A 19,757-nucleotide genomic window follows, 5' to 3' on the forward strand; every position below is an offset into this window, starting at 1 on the left:
TGGTGAAAGACCTGTGTGTACCTTTGCTAAAGACCTGTGTGCTCCTTTGCTGTCGGGGAGTTTCATTCAAACAGCCTTTGTGTCCTGGGCAACACAGGGACAGCATCAATTTCAGAATATCCTCATAAAGGCTGGAGCCATGGGAAATGGTTACTTCATGACAGGCTGCTCTGGGCATAGGAAATGTGTGGTTTGAAACAAGGATATTTGCTCTGGAGGTCAGCTGTAGTCAAAACTTCTCTTGTCTTTCATCTTTATCAGACAAACCTTCAGTCAGGGTAAATACGGAAGTGGGTTTGGCTATTGTCCCACTGAACTGCCTCAAAGATTGTCCTGGTTTTATTAGGTTTTGATCTGTGTGCTACTGGTTTCCCTATTTTAGAGCTTCATGAATGCCATGGGTGCTGCTGTTGCTCAGCCCTCAAGGACGAACTGCAAAAAACCATTACATTATAAAGCACCCGACCTTGGTCCCTTTTCTGTAGGTAATCAGAAGAGTTAAGACAGTGACAAAGGGTTTAGAGGAAGAAAAAAAAATAATCTAATACTTCTCTAAGGCAGCAAAAGAGTGTGCAAAAAAAAAAAAAGGCAGCTTTGAGGCAATCAAGGCCACACGAGCTAATTTGCAACTGGTAGTACAAATTATGTGCAGATTCCTTCCGATTGCCTGAATTAACTCCAGGAGTATTTTTAGAGCAACTTTGTTTGGTTTAATGAAAACTATTATTAAATCATTAGCCAGTGAAAATAGTTCTTTAATTGGGTGTGGATGTAAATCACAGAATCACAGAATGTTAGGGTTTGGAAGGGACCTCTAAAGATCATCTAGTCCAAACCTCCTGCCAGAGCAGGATCACCTAGAGCAGGTCACACGGGAACACGTCCAGGCAGGTCTTGAATACTTCCTGAGAGGGAAACCCCCACAACCCCCCTGGGCAGCCTGTTCCAGTGTTCTGTCATCCTCACAGTGAAAAAACTATTCCTCCTGTTTCCATGGAACTTCCTGTGCCTCAGCTCCCACCTATTGCCCCATGTACTGTCATTGGGCATCACCCAGCAGAGCCTGGCTCCAGCCTCTTGGCACTCACCCTGTAAAACTTAATTGGGTCACCCCTCAGTCTTCTCCAAGATAAAAGAGCCCCAGCTCCCTCTGTCTGTCTTCATAAGGAGACATAAATGATGATCATTGTCATCCTTTCATTGATGTGCCTATCCAGGATTGTATCCACTTGGTTAAAATGTTCCGGTTCCTCTCAATAACTTCTCTTTGCTTTGCAGGTTGTGTATAAAAACAATGATGTCAGGTTGGAGTTATCTCGACTTGCCAAGCAAGGAGATCCTAAAATGAAGATTCATGGGGTTGTAGCATTTAAGTGTGAGAATGTTGCAACCTTAGATCCAATAACATTTGAAACACCAGAGTCCTTCATCTCGTTGCCAAAGTGGAATGCCAAGAAGACCGGCTCGATATCGTTTGACTTCCGTACAACCGAGCCCAACGGCTTGATTCTCTTCAGCCATGGAAAACCAAGGCACCAGAAAGATGCCAAACACCCACAGATGGTGAAAGTTGACTTTTTTGCCATTGAGATGCTCGATGGCCACCTTTACCTGCTGTTAGACATGGGATCAGGAACTATAAAAATAAAAGCTTTGCAGAAGAAGGTGAATGATGGCGAATGGTACCACGTGGATTTCCAACGGGACGGACGGTCGGGTAAGCTGCTTTCCTGCTTTGTAATGGCCAGTGTAGTTTTTCAGGTTGTGGGTGAGAGAATCCTGGGTGTATATTATGTTGCCACCATTAGAGTAGTGAAAAATAAGGGAAATAAAAGAACAAGATGCAAAAGAATAGATATAAGAACTATAAGAGCAAGAGATATAGTAATATATATGAGAACATAAGAACAAGATATGAAAGAATCTATTATAAGAAATAAAAGAATGAGACATGAAAGAATATATAAGACATATAAGAACAAGAGATGTAATAATATATATGGCAATATAAGAACAAGATATGAAAGAATATCTATGAGAGAGATAAGAACAAGAGTTGTAATAATATATATAAGAATAAGGTATAAAAGAATACATGTAAGAGAAGAACAAGAGGTGTAATAATATATATATATATAAGAATATAGGAACAAGAGATGTGATAATATTTAACACAAATACAGGAACATGATACATAAGAACATATCTAAGAAATGCAAGGAGTCATTACTGGCAGTTACCATAACACAGTGATTTGCAGAGTGAAATGTCTTCTCTTAACATTTGTTGGGTAATCAGGTACTTAATCTTGCAACTAAGTGCTCTGTGCACTTCAAAAACAAACAGTTAATCTCCCTCTGTGCTTGCTTACACCAAAGAGCTGAAGTGGCAAGTTTCAAGAGTAAAAGATAAAGCAAAAGAGAATTATTGAAAGTAGGGAGTAGTTGGCCCACAGAAACAGCAGAGACCTTCCAGTCATGTCAGCAGATCTCAGCACAATTAAATGAGATGCTGATGAGTGGCTAACAATACAAAACAGCAGAAGTAGAAAGAAGAGAATCGCGTATTCTGTTATTCATAGATTCATAGAGTGGTTTGGATTGGAAGGGACGTTCAAGATCACCAAGTTCCTACCCTCTGCCATGGCAGGGACACCTCCCACTAGGCCAGATTGCTCAAGGCATCATCCAGCCGTCCCTTGAACATCTCCAGAGAGGGGCCATCCACAACCTCCTTCTGCAACCTGTTCCAGTGTCTCACCACCCACACTCTAAAGAATTTCCTCCTAATCTCCAGTCAAAATCTGCCCTCCTCACTCTTATCACTACAAGCCCTTGTAAAAAGTCCCTTCACAGCTTTCTTGTAGTTCCCTTCAGGTACTGGAAGACTGCTCTGAGGTCTCCCAGGAGCCTTCTCTTTTCCAGGCAGAACAGTCCCAACTCTCTCAGTCTGTCCCTATAGGAGAGGTTCTTCAGCCTTCTGATCATCTTTGTGGCTGTCTCTGGGCCCTTTCCAGCAGGTCCAAGTTCCTCTTATGCTGTGGGCACTAGAACGGAGGCAGCGCTGCAGGTGAAGTCTCAGCAGATCAGAGGGGCAGAATCCCCTCCCTGTCTGCTGTTCTCCCTGCTTTGGATGCAGCCCAAACACATGGCTGCCTTCTGAGGTGCAAGCAACCACTGCCAGCTCCTGTTGAGTTTTTCATTAGTGGACATCCCCCAAGTCCTTAATTTGGATTCTGCAGTAGTTTATTCAACAAATGGTCTCACTGAGAAGAGTGAAAATAAAGAATCATAGAATGATTTTGGTTGATAAAGACCTCTAAGATTATTGAGTCCAACCATTACCTAAGAGGGACCTTGACCGACTGGACAGATGGGCAGAGTCCAATGGGATGGCATTTAATAAGTCCAAGTGCCAGGTGCTGCACTTTGGCCACGGCAACCCCATGCAGAGCTACAGGCTGGGGTCAGAGTGGCTGGAGAGCTGCCAAACGGAGAGGGACCTGGGGGTGCTGATTGACACCCGCCTAAACATGAGCCAGCAGTGTGCCCAGGTGGCCAAGAAGGCCAATGGCATCCTGGCCTGTATAGTGTGGCCAGCAGGAGCAGGGAGGTCATTGTGCCCCTGTACTCTGCATTGGTTAGGCCACACCTTGAGTACTGTGTCCAGTTCTGGGCCCCTCAGTTTAGGAAGGACATCGAGACACTTGAACGTGTCCAGAGAAGGGCAACAAGGCTGGTGAGAGGCCTTGAGCACAAGCCCTATGAGGAGAGGCTGAGGGAGCTGGGATTGTTTAGCCTGGAGAAGAGAAGGATCAGAGGCGACCTCATTGCCCTCTACAACTACCTGAAAGGTGGTTGTAGACAGGAGGGGGTTGGTCTCTTCTCCCAGGCAACCAGCACCAGAACAAGGGGACACAGTCTCAAGTTGTGTCAGGGGAGGTTTAGACTTGAGGTGAGGAAAAAGTTCTTCACTGAGCGAGTCATTCGTCATTGGAATGTGCTGCCCAGGGAGGTGGTGGAGTCGCCGTCCCTGGAGGTGTTCAAGGGGAGATTGGACGTGGCACTTGGTGCTATGATCTAGTTGTGAGGTCTGTTGGAACAGGTTGGACTTGATGATCCTTGGGGTCTCTTCCAACCTTAGTTACTGTGATACTGTGATACTAACTCTACCAAGCCTGGTGCTAAACCATGTCCCTCAGCAATTCCTAAACTCTTCCTGATGCTGCTGCAATCTACTACAGCATAAAGTGCATTTTACTACTTGTGTTTCTGCTGCACCTAATCTTGACTATGCATCTTGACTTCAGCAAATCATTTGTATCCTTTAATGGCAAGACAAATATATTCTGTGATAGCTTTCCTTTAGCTGGTGCCAAGATTTGGTGGGAGGAGTGCAAAAGTACCGAGCCTGCAGTTCAGCCCAGCAAAGAATTTTTCACTATCCTATCAGTATCCAGTCTGCACTTTATGTACACTCTGAAACTGAACACTGGAAAACACAGTCTCCTGTTTGTTTGGGTTTTGTGGGGTTTCCTCCACTTTCTTCCTTCTGGTGATTCCTTTCCCATTGTTTGCATTTATAATTTCTTACTACCCACAAATCAGATTTCAGCTGAAGCTAATAGAATAGAATTAACCAGGTTGGAAGAGACCTTTGAGATTGAGTCCAACCTGACATCTGCTGGGATCTCAACACAGCAGAGAGGAGGCAGTCTAGGAGGTTCTTAGACTGCATAGAGGACAGCTTCTTATCCCAGGTGCTGCGTGAGCCTACCAGGGGCAAGGCTATGCTTGACCTCCTCTTCACCAACAGGGAAGGGCTGGTGGGTGATGTGGTGGTCGGAGGCTGTTTAGGGGCCAGTGACCATGAAATAATAGAATTTTCAGTATTCAGTCAAGCTAAGAGGGCCAGCAAGAAGACCTCCACTCTGGACTTCCGGAGGGCGGACTTCAGGTTGCTCAAGGAAATAATTCAGAGGGTTCCTTGGGAGAAAGCCCTTAAAAATAAAGGGGTCCAGGAGGGCTGGACCTGCTTCAAGAAAGAGCTGATGAAGGCTCAGGAGCAGGCTGTGCCAATGTGCCGGAAGAGGAGCCGCCGGGGCAGACGGCCAGCCTGGCTGTGTAATGAACTTTTAATTGAACTAAGGGAAAAAAAGAGGGTGTATAATCTTTGGAAGAAAGGTGAGGCAACCCATGGAATGTTTAAAGAGGTTGCTAGGGCATGTAGGAGGAAAATTAGGGAGGCAAAAGCATATTTGGAACTTAAACTGGCCTCTGATGTGAAGGACAACAAAAAGTCCTTCTATAAATATATTAATAGCAAGAGGAAGGGCAGGGACAACCTCCACTCCTTGGTTGACATGGAAGGAAATGTTGTAACACAGGATGAGGAAAAGGCAGAGGTACTTAACACCTTCTTTACCTCAGTTTTTACTAGCTGGAAAGAACGTCTACCAGACAGCTGGCCTGCAGAACTGGCAGAGGGAGCCAGGGAGCTGCATGGTTTCCCTGTGTTCCATGAGCAAGTGATAGGAGCTCTCCTCAGCAGCTTGGACCCCCACAAGTCCATGGGACCAGATGGGATCCATCCTAGGGTGCTGAGAGAGCTGGCAGATGAGCTGGCCAAGCCACTCTCCATTATTTTTCATCAGTCCTGGCTCACTGGAGAGATCCCAGATGACTGGAAGCTGGCCAACGTGGTACCCATCCACAAGAAGGGCCGGTTGGATGAGCCAGGGAATTACAGGCCTGTCAGCCTGACCTCAGTGCCAGGAAAGATTATGGAGCAGGTCATCCTGAGTGCAATCACGCAACACTTAGAGGATGGCCAAGGGATCAGGCCCAGCCAGCATGGGTTTAGGAAGGGCAGGTCCTGCCTGACCAACCTGATCTCCTTCTATGATCAGGTGACCCGCCTGGTGGATGTGGGGAGGCCTGTGGATGTAGTCTACCTGGACCTCAGCAAGGCCTTTGACACCGTTCCCCATAGCAAGCTCCTGGCCAAGCTGTCAGCCCATGGCTTGGATGGGAGCACACTGAGATGGGTTAGGAACTGGCTGGAGGGCCGAGCCCAGAGAGTGGTAGTGAATGGTGCCACATCCAGCTGGCAGCCAGTCACCAGTGGTGTGCCCCAGGGATCAGTACTGGGCCCCTTGCTCTTTAACATCTTTATTGATGATCTGGACGAGGGCATCGAGTCCATCATCAGTAAATTTGCTGACGACACCAAGCTGGGCGCAGGAGTTGATCTGCTGGAGGGTAGAGAGGCTCTGCAGAGGGACCTCGACAGGCTGGGCAGATGGGCAGAGTCCAATGGCATGAGATTTAACACATCCAAGTGCCGGGTTCTGCACATTGGCCACAGCAACCCCATGCAGAGCTACAGGCTGGGGTCAGAGTGGCTGGAGAGCAGTCAGGCTGAGAGGGACCTGGGGGTGCTGGTCGACGGTAGACTGAACATGAGCCTGCAGTGTGCCCAGGCAGCTAAGAGGGCCAATGGCATCCTGGCCTGCATCAGGAACAGTGTGGCCAGCAGGAGCAGGGAGGTCATTCTGCCCCTGTACACTGCACTGGTTAGGCCGCACCTCAAGTACTGTGTCCAGTTCTGGGCCCCTCAGTTTAGGAAGGATGTTGACTTGCTGGAACGAGTCCAGAGAAGAGCAACAAAGTTGGTGAGGGGTTTGGAACATAAGCCCTACGAGGAGAGGCTGAGGGAGCTGGGGTTGCTTAGCCTGGAGAAGAGGAGACTGAGGGGTGACCTTATTACTCTCTACAACTACCTGAAGGGAGGTTGTAGACAGACGGATGTTGGTCTCTTCTCCCAGGCAAGCAGTACCAGAACAAGAGGACACAGTCTCAGGCTGCGCCAGGGGAGATACAGGCTGGATGTTAGAAAAAAGTTCTATACAGAAAGAGTGATTGCACATTGGAATGGGCTGCCTGGGGAGGTGGTGGAGTCACCATCACTGGAGGTTTTTAGGAGAAGACTTGACGGGGTACTTGGTGCTGTGGGTTAGTTGCTTGGGCGGAGTTGGATTGGTGATGGGTTGGACGCGATGATCTTGAAGGTCTCTTCCAACCTGGTTTATTCTATGTATTCTATGTATGTATATTCTATGTATTGATTTTCATCATTGCTGTCCAACCTTAATTACTCTATGGTAATATTTCTATCTAACATCCAACACCATCTAATCAACTAAACCATGGCACCAAGCACCCCATCCAGGCTCTTCCTAAACACCTCCAGTGATGGCGACTCCACCACCTCCCTGGGCAACCCATTCCAATGGCCAATCACTCTGTCTGTGAAGAATTTCTTCCTAACCTCCAGCCTAAACCTCCCCTGGCACAGCTTGAGACTGTGTCCTCTTGTTCTGGTGCTGGTTGCTGGGAAAAGAGACCAACTCCCCCCACTTGGCTACAACCTCCCTTCAGGTAGTTGTAGACAGCAATAAGGTCTCCCCAGAGCCTCCTCTTCTCCAGGCTAAGCAACCCTAGCTCCCTCAGCCTCTCCTCACAGGGCTGTGCTCCAGGCCCCTCCCCAGCTTTGTTGCCCTTCTCTGGACACCCTCCAGCAACTCAACATCTTTCCTAAACTGTGGGCCCCTGAACTGGACACAGGACTCAAGGTGTGGCCTAACCAGTGCAGTGTACAGGGGCAGAATGACCTCCCTGCTCCTGCTGGCCACATTGTTCCTGATGCAGGCCAAGATGCCATTGACCTTCTTGGCTGCCTGGGCACACTGCTGGCTCATGTTCAGAAATCTTAGGTACAGCTTGAAATTGAAGATTTCAGTCAAAACCCTGCTTGAAAGTCAGACCAAATTCAACTGATCAGTCTGCCCTAAGATGATGAAAAATAATGATTTGGTTCCTACACTGTGTGGCTTCAGAGTCTAACGGTAGTTTGCTGATTGTTCTATGTCAGTTGTTTGTCTTCTTTTCTAAAGGTTAAAAACCAAACCAAAACACACATACACACACAAAACCAAAGCACAGAGCTTCTCAAAAGCCTCCAATGTGATTGCATATCTGGTGCTTATATTATTTATACTCCAATCCTCATTTCAGGCTCCCTTCTTAAGTGCTGTTTCAGTGATTCATAGGAGGCAGTAAATCCTGTAATTATCATGCCTGTGGGACTCTGCTGAAAGCAAAGTTTACTCTTACATCCCAAGCCTACACAACTATAAATAAGAGAAAGAAATGCACAGCAGTTGTTTCCAGCTAAAGATCCTTTCTGCCCTTTCATTGCTTCACACAAACTGTAGCTCTCAAGTGCTGGTGAGACAGTTCAGGGCACAATTTCTCTAAGCTGGAGAGATATGGATTTGATGGGTGGACTGTCCAGTGGATAAGGAATTAGTTGGATGATTGCATACAAAAGGTAGTGGTCAACAGCTGGATGTCGAGATGGAGATGGGTGACCAGTGGTGTCCCTCAGGGGTCTATACTGGGATCAGTGCTGGTCAGTATCTTCATCAATGCTATAGACAGCAAGATTGAGGCACCCTCAACAAGCCTGCAGATGATACCAAGCTGAGTAGTGCAGTTGATAAGCCTGAAGGATGGGATGGCTGCCATCCAGAGGGATGTGGACAAGCTGGAGAGGTGGGCTGAGGAGAGTCTCATGAGATTCAATAAGGCAAAATGCAAGGTCCTGCACCTGGTCTGGGACAATTTTTGGTATCAACATAGGGTGGCAGATGATGAAATTGAGAACAGCCCTGAAGAGAAGGACTTGGGGTGCTGGTGGGTGAGAAGCTGGACATGAGCCATCAATGGGCACTTGCAGCACAGAAGGCCAATGGTAGCCTGGGCTGCATCACAAAAGTAGTTTGGCCAGCAGGTCAAGAGAGATGGTTCTCCCCCTCTGCTCTAGTGAGACCTCACCTGAAATGCTGTGTCCAGCTATGGGACCCCCAACACAAGAGAGACAGGGAGCTGCTAAATGGGCCCAGAAGAGGGCCTCCAAGATGATCAGAGGGCTGGAGCACCTCTCCTATAAAGTCAGGCTGAGAGAATATGGGTTGTTCAGCCTGGAGAAGAGAAGGCTTTGGGGAGAGCTTAGAGCTACATTTCAATATCTGAAGGACCTACAGGAAGGCTGGGGAGGGATTGTTTAGAAGGACTTGTGGGGCTAGGACAAGGGAGAATGGTTTGGCACTGGAGCAGGGGAGGTTTGGGTTGGACATCAGGAGGAAGCTCTGCACAATACAAGTGGTGAAATCCTGGAACAGGTTTTTCCAGGGATGTCGTTGAGCATCCACCCCTAGAGACACTGAAGATCAGCCTTGCTGTGTCCCTGGGCAGCCTGCTCTAGTTAGAGGTGTCCCTGCTGAGTGGAGGAGGGTTGGACAAGATGACCTTTGAGGGTCTCTTCCAAACAATGCAACCTGTGAAGCTGTGAATTTAATTCTTTAAAACCATTGCTGGTCATCAGCACTAATGCAGGCTAAGAAATGTGCACCAGGTGATCAGGACTGCATGTTGTTATCATTAAATAGCATTATAGTGCAATATATATTTAAAAGAATGATGAATGGTCTCTGATCAAGATAGGCTTCATTTACCCTGTCACTCTTGAAAGCTGACCACAGTGCCTTATTTGCCCTCAAACACTGAACTGTTACCTGGAATGCTTCATAAATATGTAGGCATTTGGAGTGGCAAACTGAATTTTCAGCTGAAATCTGACCCTCAAAGATTCTCCTTGATTTTAACACCGAGAATAATCCTCTATAGTAGGAGAAATAAGCCAGAAGAGTAGAAATGCTGTGATTTCTCTTAATGAGAGCATTGGCTGAATGGTATCTTAGGCCATCAGATTTAACCAAGTAAAATGACTGCCTAGCAATTAAAAGAAATGATGAGCTCTGTGTTCTTATTTTCTTCTGCTTGGAGCAGCAAGCATTACATTTAGACTATTTCTTCATGACTTATGCATATTGGTCTATTATGCCTTATTTTTTTTCTCTCCCCCCTCCATTAATAATAAAATCCACTTTACTGTTCCAGGAAGCATTTTCATTTGTTTTTTCTAGCCAAAACCAAACATATGCAAAACAATATGAATATGATCACTTTTCACTTGCTTACTTTCAACATTTTTTTTTATGTGCAATTGGATGAGTATCATGGAATCATAGAATTGTGAGGGCTGGAAGGGACCTCAAGGATCATCCTGTTCCAATCCCACTGCCATGGGCAGGGACCCTTCACACTAGATCAGGTTGCCCAGAGTCCCATACAACCTGGCTTAAAAAACCTCCAGGCATGAGGCTTCCACCACCTCCCTGGGCAACCTGTTCCAGTGTCTCACCAACCTCATGGGGAAGAACTTCTTCCTAACATCCAATCTGAATCTACCCATTTCTACTTTTGTTCCATCCCCCCAGTCCTATCACTCCCTGACACCCTCAAAAGTCCCTCCCCAGCTGTCTTAAGAAACTGGAAGGCTACAATTAGGTCTCCTCAGAGCCTTCTCTTCTCCAGACTGAACAATCCCAACTCACAGTCTGTCTCCATGGGAGAGGGGCTCCAGCCCTCAGATCATCCTCGTGGCCCTTAGGTGGACACATTCCAGCACCTCCATATCCTTCTTGTAATAGGGACTCCAGAACTGAACTTGTTTAAAAACATGGATATTTATTTTTTGCCTTTTCTGGGACTGTTTTCTTGTTCTTGCTGACAAAATGCTTCACAACCCACTGAGTATAAAGAGATTGCCCTGCTGGTGAATAAGTAGCTCAAATAAATAACCTGTGAATTAGTATTTAATTATTTTGAAGTCAAGTTTGGCATCTTGCAACCTTTTTCTCCTAGCCTCTGAATCCAGTGTAGAGTGGTTCCCTCAGACACTGGAAAGCTGTGACATTTCTCAAGGAGCTTTGCTAATTTCCTTGACTTTGGTATTAGCTGGATCAGCAACTACTCCATTTATTTTTCATTCTTTGCTCCCTTCCAGGCTTCCAGTCACAGGGAACATCCTCTCTAAACGCCTGACTTCGGCATTGCCCATCTGGGACTGTGGTGGAGGAGATGTAATGAATAAGAGCATAGTTTTAAATTGCCCTTGTCAAGGCCCTGTTCAGTAGTGATTCTGCTGATCAGCTCAGATTTGGGGAGCTACAAGGAAGACGTGGAGCCTTTTCATTTCCTTTTGGCACCATTATTCTTACAGATGTTTTTCACCCTAGAATCCCACCCTGCTGCCTCTAAGACCTGCTGTGAGCCTTTCCTTACCTAAAAAAAGGAAATCATTGGTGAGAAGGGGCTCTTTAGATCCTTCCTCTGGTGTTGAGGAAAGAAAGATTTCATACGGAATCATAGAATGGTTTAGGTTGGAAGGGACTGCTAAAGGTCATGTAGTCCAAACCTCTCAGAGGTAAGCAGAGTGAGAGGAGTTAGAAGGGACCTCTGGAGATCATAGAATTGTCAGGCTTGGAAGGGACCTCAAGGGTCATCCAGTTCCTATCCCCCTGCCATGGGCAGGGACACCTCACACTACAGCAGGTTGCTCACAGCCACATCCAGCCTGGCCTTAAAAGCCTCCAGGGATGAAGCTTCCACCACTTCCCTGGGCTACATGTTCCAGTGTCTCACCACCCTCATGGGGAAGAACTTCTTCCTCACATCCAATCTGAATCTACCCATTTATAGTGGTAGATTTTTGCTCCATTCTCCCATGTCCTATCACTCCCTGACATCCTAAAAAGTCTCTCACCAGCCTCCTTAAGATCATTGAGTCCAACCCCCATGCTAGAGTAGGTTCACCCAGAGCAGTTTGTGAAGGATGGCATCTAGGTGGGTTCTGTGTGACTCCAGAAAATGAGACTCTCTGGGCAGCCTATACCAGTGCCACCCTCAAAATAAAGAAGTTCCTACGCATATTCAGATGGAACTTTCCTATGTTCAAGTTCATGCCTGTTCTCTCTTGTCCCATCAATATCTTCCCCAGTCATCCACCTTTCTTGTTAGGTCTGCAGCAGAGAAAGGAGAATGCAGGTCCTCCAGCAGTATGCTTTTTTCCCCCGCTAAGTGTGCAGCAGAGGACACAACCTGGTACCTACTGCTGTGTCCTGCCATGTGAGCTGAATGCCCTTCCAGTGCTTGTGGTGATTCTGAACTCCTGAATCTGAAGGACAGCAGCTTCATAGCCACTTCACATGTGTCCTTGGGCTTGGCCATGTGCTGTATGCTATGGTCACAGTCCTCATCATAGCCACTGTACCGTGCTTTTAGCACACAAGATGTGAAATCATCTAGGAATACCTGGCTCTGATGGTTTTTTTTTTCCACTGTGTCTGAATAAGCAAATGTGTTTCCCATGCACAAAGAGCCACATAAGGTAAGCATGCAGATGAGAGTGGTTGTAGTTAGGATCTTCATATTTAACTGATCAGAATGAAGAAACACTTTAGAAATATGTCTTAGTTTCTTACACACAGACCTGTGAAGAAGTAAATTGCTGAGATAATGAATGTGATTGGAGAAGCTCATTAACTCCTACCTAAGGGAAATGTTTGTCTGTTCTGCTCCTAACAGTTCTGCCAACTCTGCAGTAAAAGGACTGGAAAAAAACACACAACATAAACTAAAAAAGAAACCCAGCTATGGAGCAGCTGTAAAGGTTTTTGCTCACAGTTTTTCCCTGAGCATTGTTCAAAATGTTGTTAGGCTGTTTGCCATATTCAGGGCTAACATTGCAAGTGGGTTTTTTGACTTAATTGCCATTCATCCTTTGGAAATCAAGGCCACCAGGATGGTCAGAGGGCTGGAGCAGCTCTTCTGTGAAGACAGGCTGAAAGAATTGGGGCTGTTCAGCCTGGAGAAGAGAAGGCTCCAGGGAAACCTTAGAGGTACATTTTAGTATCTGAAGGGAACCTACAGGAAAGCTGGGGAGGGACTTTTTAAAAGAGCCTGTGGGGGTAGCATGAGGGGCAATGGTTTGAAACTGGAGCAGAGCAGATTTAGGTTGGACATCACAAGGAAGTTCTGCACAATGAGAGTGGTGAAATCCTGGAACCTGCATTTACAAAGTACTTACTAAGGAAAGCTTTCATTACCTAAGGGAGTGATAATTTGGATACCCACAGCAGTGGGAGTTGTATGGCAGCCTAGCCCAATTTTCTATCAGGTCACCTGCAAGCTAGGATAACCTGGTAAGCAAGGGCATGAAGTCCTTGGTACACAGGCCTGGGTTTTGTGCTGTTAGTTATACTGAAGTCTATTTGTATTACAGCCAAAAATTCTTGTTCTGGACAGTGTGCTAGATGATATTGTGGATCAAGCTTCTACATAACAGCTGAGCCAGACAGAGTTATTAAAGCTTTGAGTCTTCTTCAGGTGCTGTTTGACTTAGTGTAGCTCTCAGCAAGAAAGGATTAAATGAAGTTGTTCAATTAAGGGTAAAACACACAGCATCTAGGTCAGTTGAAGTGTCATGGATATGTCCAGCACTAAATTTGGAATAGCCCAGCAGGGTAATAGGGATTCTGTAGCCTTCCAAAACATGATGCACAGAAGAGTTTTTGCCTGGTGTATTTTCCTACCCATAGTCATTAGGTGCTATGATTACACCAAGATTTCTGAGGGCTTCTCCCAAGGACTATTTTATGTGGTGTCATTTCATGGGGAAAACAAAAAAGGTTCATTTTAGAGATTCACAGATTGCATCAGGTTGGAAGGGACCCTCAAAGGTCATCTTGTCTAACCCTCGTCCACTCAGCAGGGACACTTCCAGCTAGATCAAGCTGCCCAGGGCCACCTCAAGACTGATCTTGAATATCTGCAGGGATGGGGCCTTAATCACATCCCTGGGCAACCTGTTCCAGTGTTTCACCACTCTCACTGTGCAGAACTTCCTCCTGATGTCCAACCTAAACCTGCTCTGCTCCAGTTTCAAACCACTGCCCCTCATCCTATTCCCCCCCGGCCCTTCTGAACAGTCCCTCCCCAGCCTTCCTGTAGATCCCCTTCAGATATTGAAATGTAGCTCTAAGGTCTCCCCAGAGTCCTCTTTTCCAGGCTGAACAGCCCCAGCTTTCTCAGCCTGTCTTCATAGGAGAGGTTCTCCATCCCTCTGGTCATCTTGGTGGCCCTCCTCTGGACCCTCTCCAGCAGCTCCATGTCTTTCTAAAGGTGCAACAAGCCTATGGAAACCTTTATTTTATCTTAATAAGACTCTTCTGATTGTAGGGAGAGACTCTTTCTACTAGGATTAGTGCTCAGCCTTCCTAAACTCTGTATGTCTCAAATCTCACCTGGGAGTTGGTTCTTCTGAGACACCTTTGCCCCAAAGAGCTTTTATTAAGGTCCAAGCTATTTAAATGCTCATTCTGCCCATACTGTTGAAGTTTGCCCCATCAAACCCACAAAACCCCCCAACAAAATATGCAGCTGTCACAGGACTCCACTGTTAAAAGAGAAGCTTGAATTTTAGGCTGTATCCAAGTAAGATCTTTTCTGGATCCATGTGGTTCAGCTTGACACTCATGGTTTAGTGTTTGTGCTATCAAAATTCTGAATTTATTGTCCCCCTGCACCACATTGGAAGTATTTTTGCTGCTCATTTTTATCTTCCTGAATCTGTGTCAAGCTGATAGTGGAATAGTGAATCATGTTAGTTTTATAGTGACCTACATCATGTTTTGATTTATATTTTGCTGCCTTTTGCACCCATAATAAATGGGAAGGAGACTCTTTTGTGAAGATTCTTTTTCTCCCAGTGATTTTATATAGCAAATAAAATCAGGTTTCTTGACCTCAGTGTGTTCCATGTACTGAATTTGGGGTTCTGCCTATCCATAATGTAAAAAATAATCAGATGCCTCATTAATTTTTAGGAGCATAACAAAGAGAATCTTTACAGCTGCTTACACTTTCTTTGTTGAAACACTTTGTAGCAGCAGAACTTTATTTTAAGCTTAGTTTTATTTGCTTTTTGAAATTTGAATGGGAAAGAAAAAAAAAAAGGTATCCTTTCCCTTTCCTGAGTTTCTCTTTCCATCCTCTCTCCCTTTCTCTGTATCATGCACACATTTCGAGGTAAGTGTCACAGGTGTTGATTTTTCCCTCTAGGAGCACCTCACTATCATCTTAATGATCGCCTGTCTGGCAGCTGATGAGAGTATTTTCCTTTTGCACTTAAAGGGAAAAAAAAAGGAGTCTTATCCAAAGCCCACTGCAGGTGGGGAGAGTCTTTTAAAACACTGTGCCTTTGGATCCAAACCAAAGCCACAGGTTTGCCTCACGTGTTGCAAGTGCAACCTCAGCCTTAGCGCTTTGAAGCACTTATGAGGCAGTAAAGAGATTTTTGTGTCATCGCTGCTCAAGCAGGATTTCTTCTGTAAATACCTCTGGAATGCTTTCCCCTCTACCCTTACAAGGTTATTAAGCTAATTTTGCCCTTTTGTTGGGCCCATGCAGTATTGTGCATAAACATTTTTGTGTTGTTGAACTTGCTGACAATGTTCATACTCCATTGTAATGAAGGTAGTGAAGTGGGTTATGGCAGAGATGTATAAATACAGTGTCTGTGTTTCATTTAGAGATATTTGCCAGGAGCTGACATGGCATGTAGATTAAGGAGTGGGGAAAAAAAACAACCCACAACAGTATCATAGAATCAAGCAGGTTGGGAAGTACCTCGGAGTTCATCAAGTCCAACCTATTACCTAATACCTAACACCTCCTGATGATTAAACCACGGCTCCAAGTGCCACATCCAAGCCTTTTTTGAACACCTCCAGGGACGGGGATTCCACTGCCTCCCTGGGCAGGACATTCCAATGGCCAATTACTCTTCTGGGAAGAACTTTCTTCTCACCTCCAGCCTAAACATGCCCTGGCGCAGCTTGAGACTGTGTCCTCTTGTTCTGGTGCTGGTTGCCTGGGAGAAAAGACCAACACCCACCTGGCTACAACCTCCCTTCAGGTAGTTGTAGAGAGCAACAAGGTCTCCCCTGAACCTCCTCTTCTCCAGGATAAACACCTCCAGTCCCCTCAGACTCTCCTCACAGGGCTGTGCTTGAGACCTCTCCCCAGCCTCGTTGCCCTTATCAAAACTCTTTGAAATATCTTGAAAAATTGCTCACGTTGTTTTCTTTTCTTCTTAGGGACCATATCTGTGAACACCTTACGTACACCGTACACTGCACCAGGGGAAAGTGAAATCCTTGACTTGGATGATGACTTGTATCTTGGAGGCTTACCAGAGAACAAAGCAGGCCTTGTCTTCCCAACAGAGGTGTGGACAGCACTTCTCAATTATGGCTACGTCGGCTGCATTAGAGATTTATTTATCGACGGTCAAAGCAAAGACATTCGGCAGATGGCTGAAATTCAGAGCACAGCTGGAGTCAAACCCTCGTGCTCAAGAGAAACTGCAAAGCCTTGCCTCAGCAACCCCTGTAAGAACAATGGTGTGTGCAGGGATGGGTGGAACAGATACGTTTGTGATTGCTCTGGCACAGGGTACCTTGGCAGATCGTGTGAAAGAGGTAAGTTGCAAGAGGTGGCTGCGCTTCTGTTTCACAGCGTTCCGCACGATGATTAAACGTAGCAAAATGTCCCTCCCAAGGCGCAAAAAGCTTCTTGGGTTTCACATGATGTCAGATGGAGCCCTGCTCTAGGCCAAAGTAAAGGAATGCAGGAGGGAAGATCTTAGGAGAGTTTCTAAGTTGCATGGGCTAAGTATTAGTTGGCTATTACAGAGAGTCAGTACTGCTAAATGTCTCTGAGAAACGTCTCCTGCTGTGTCTCACCACACGGTGAGGAGTTCTGGAAAGCTTTATGAAAGTCATTTCCAGTATTGTTGGGTTGCTAAATGGTGACATTTCAGTTCCAAACAGGTCTTGTTCTCTACCTGCTTCTGTCAATACCACTGTATCATTAAATCATGTAGTCACAGAATGGTAGGGGTTGGAAGGGACCTCCAGAGATCTTCTAGTCCAACCTCCCTCCCAGAGCAGGATCACCCAGGGCACACAGCCAAGAACACAGCCGGGTGGGTTTTGAAGTCTCCAGAGAAGGAAACTCCGCAATCTCTCTGGGTAGTCTGCTCCAGGGCTCTACCACCCTCACAATGAAAAAGTTTTCTGTTCTGTTCCTATGGAACCTCCTCTGTTCCAGTTTGCACTCATTGCCCCTTGTCCTATCATTGGACATCACTGAGCAGAGCCTGGCTCTCCCCACCTGACACTGCCCTTCACACCTTTATCAACATGAATGGGGTAACACCTCAGGCTCCTCTTCTGCAAACTGCAGAGCCCCAGCTCCCTCATCCTTTCCTCAGCAGGAGCATGTTCCACTGCCTTCAGCATCTTTGTGGCTCTATGCTGGACTCTAGTGCTAAATTCTAGTGCTAAACTAGTGCTAAACTCCACAATAGCACTTAAATCTATGGCCAGAACTTCAGCCATGAGTCAGAGGGAAAGAATCAGTGTAGAAATCTCTATTTCTTACTTATTTTTCTCCTTTCTAAAAACCATTCTAGTACCCAAGGAAACAGTTTCTACTTATCTTAAGTCACTGAGTATCCCTCTTGACTAGAAAAGGTAAGCGTAGAGTTGACAAACCCCATTTATTGAAGTGGAAGGGATCAGAGTGGCAAGGAAGAGAGATGTTGAGGTTAGTATATTGGAACAAAACTCTCAGATATGTTAAAATTACAGAGTGCACTAAGAAAATATTTTTAATCATGGAATGGCTTGAGTTGAAATGGACCTAAGAAATCTACTTCAACCTCCCAGCTATGGGCAGGGACACCACTCAACTAGACTCAGCTGCTCAAGTCCTTGTCCAGTCTGGCCTTGAACACCTCCAGGGAGGGGGCAGCTGAAAGGATTAATGTAAGTAGGAAAACAATAAGAAAAGCTTAGTTAATATTTTAGGTGTTTCTTTTTATTCTCGTTGGAATAGGAAATCCCTGGGGGTGTTCAATGCCAGGTTGGATAAGGCCTTGAGCAACCCGGTCTAGTGGAAGGTGTCCTTGCCCATGGCATAGGTGTTGCAACTGAATGATCTTTAAGGTCCCTTCCAACCCAAACTATGATTCAGTGCCAGAACTTGTGGTGTTTTTTGGTTTAGTTTTTCTTCTGACACAATTGTCATGCTGCAGTTTCTCTTTAAGCCACAGTCCAAATCTTAACCTACTGGCTGGGAGTGTAAGATCTTTCATAGATTGGTAGAATTCCATCTGGCCTGATTCATTTTTCTAGTTAATGAAGACTGAAACCAGTGTGGCTTCTTGAAAAACTAAACCCCCAGTGAATGTTTTGAGTTGCATGTAGACAGAAATGTTCATTTCTGTAGGATTAGTACCAACATATTATTAGGATTTGCAAGTAGATTCTCAGTTCCTTCTGATTTCTTTTTGTTGGTGGTGTTGGCTTTGCGTTGTGGTTTTGGTTTGGTTTGGGGGTTTGTTGTCTTTTCCTTTTTCCTGTATTTTGTTTTGCTTTGTTTTGGGTATTTTTTGGGGATTGGTTTTTTGGGTTGTTTTTCCTTTGAGGTTTTGGGGGTGGTGTTTTTGTTGTTTGGGGTATTTTTAGGTTTGTTTGTTTGAGGCTTTGTTGGTTTTGCCTTTTCCTGGGTTTTGGTTTGTTTGGGGTTTTCAGGTTGCTTTTGTTTGTTTGAGATTGTGGTGGTGTTTCACCCCCCTTTTGTTCTGTGTTTGGTTTGGTTTGCTTTGTTTCTCTCTTTTTGTTTGCTTTTTTCTGGGTGTTTTCCCTCCCCCCAACATTAACTTTGCCAGACCAGCCCAGTTGGAAGCAAAATGAAAGCTGTATTTAAAAGCAGAACTACAATCTACAATGGAATACAATGAATAGGTACAAAATATTTGGGGAATTATCTTTATTTTCATTTTTACACCCAAGAGTGATTTATTTACAGTTTTACTACTTTTCTGCTCAAGATCTGTGAAAAATTTTAAAGGCACAGCCTAAAAGTACCACACGTATGTTTGGAGGTTTTTTGTTTGTAAGGGTTTTGTTTCTTTGGTTGGACTTTATTACCTTTTTTTTTTTTTTCCATGTAATATTTTTAGATGCCTTTGGCTCCCAGCCAGTGGTTCAGAGATCTCCCAGATTGTTCTGTTACTGGTGGAGTGAAGCTGGCAGAGGGCATAACTGAGCTGTCTGAAGCATTACTAAAGCCTTTAGTTAACCATGTCTGGTGTACCACCCTGTGGCTGAATTCTGCTATTACAGATGGCAGAAGGAGAGAGGATTTTGTTTCCAACTTGAGAGCAAGGAAATGTGTACATTAGAAACCAAAACACACACAGAGCTGCAAAGAACATAAGAGCAGGCTGCAGCAATGCCATTGTTCATTGAAATACCCGTACTTGACAAGTAGTAATATTGTCCCCAGCTGTGGGACTCTCAACACAAGAGAGATACGGACCTGATATGGTCCATAGTGGGGCCACCAAGATGATCAGAAGGCTGAAGGACCTCTCCTATGAAGACAGGCTGAAAGAATTGGGGATTATTAGCCTGGAAAAGAGAAGGCTTCGGGAAGACCTTAATGCTGCATTTCAGTATCTGAAGGGGACCTACAGGAAGGCTGAAGAGGGACTGTCTAGAAGGGCTTGTAGTGATAGAATGAGGGGCAGTGGTTTGACAACTGAGCAGGACTTCAGGAGGAAGTTCTGCACAATAAGAGTGGTGAAATACTGGAACAGGCTGCCCAGGGATGTGGTAGAGACCCCATCACTGGGAAACATTCAAGATCAGCCTTCATGCA

At 45.5% G+C, this 19,757-nt stretch overlaps 1 protein-coding gene across 26 annotated transcripts in view; it reads left to right on the plus strand.

The window, feature by feature from the left end:
• The window catches only part of NRXN1 (neurexin 1), an 806,593-nt gene that overhangs the window by 313,506 nt on the left and 473,330 nt on the right, over positions 1-19,757 (plus strand). For all 26 annotated transcript variants that reach the window (XM_054169692.1, XM_054169696.1, XM_054169804.1 and 23 more), the window contains 2 exons: positions 1,279-1,717; positions 16,124-16,507. In XM_054169692.1, the coding sequence (XP_054025667.1) occupies positions 1,279-1,717; positions 16,124-16,507 (823 nt within the window). The remainder of the gene's footprint in view (positions 1-1,278; positions 1,718-16,123; positions 16,508-19,757) is intronic.

This window comes from Dryobates pubescens, chromosome 2, assembly GCF_014839835.1.
Source record: "Dryobates pubescens isolate bDryPub1 chromosome 2, bDryPub1.pri, whole genome shotgun sequence".
Taxonomy (NCBI): domain Eukaryota; kingdom Metazoa; phylum Chordata; class Aves; order Piciformes; family Picidae; genus Dryobates; species Dryobates pubescens.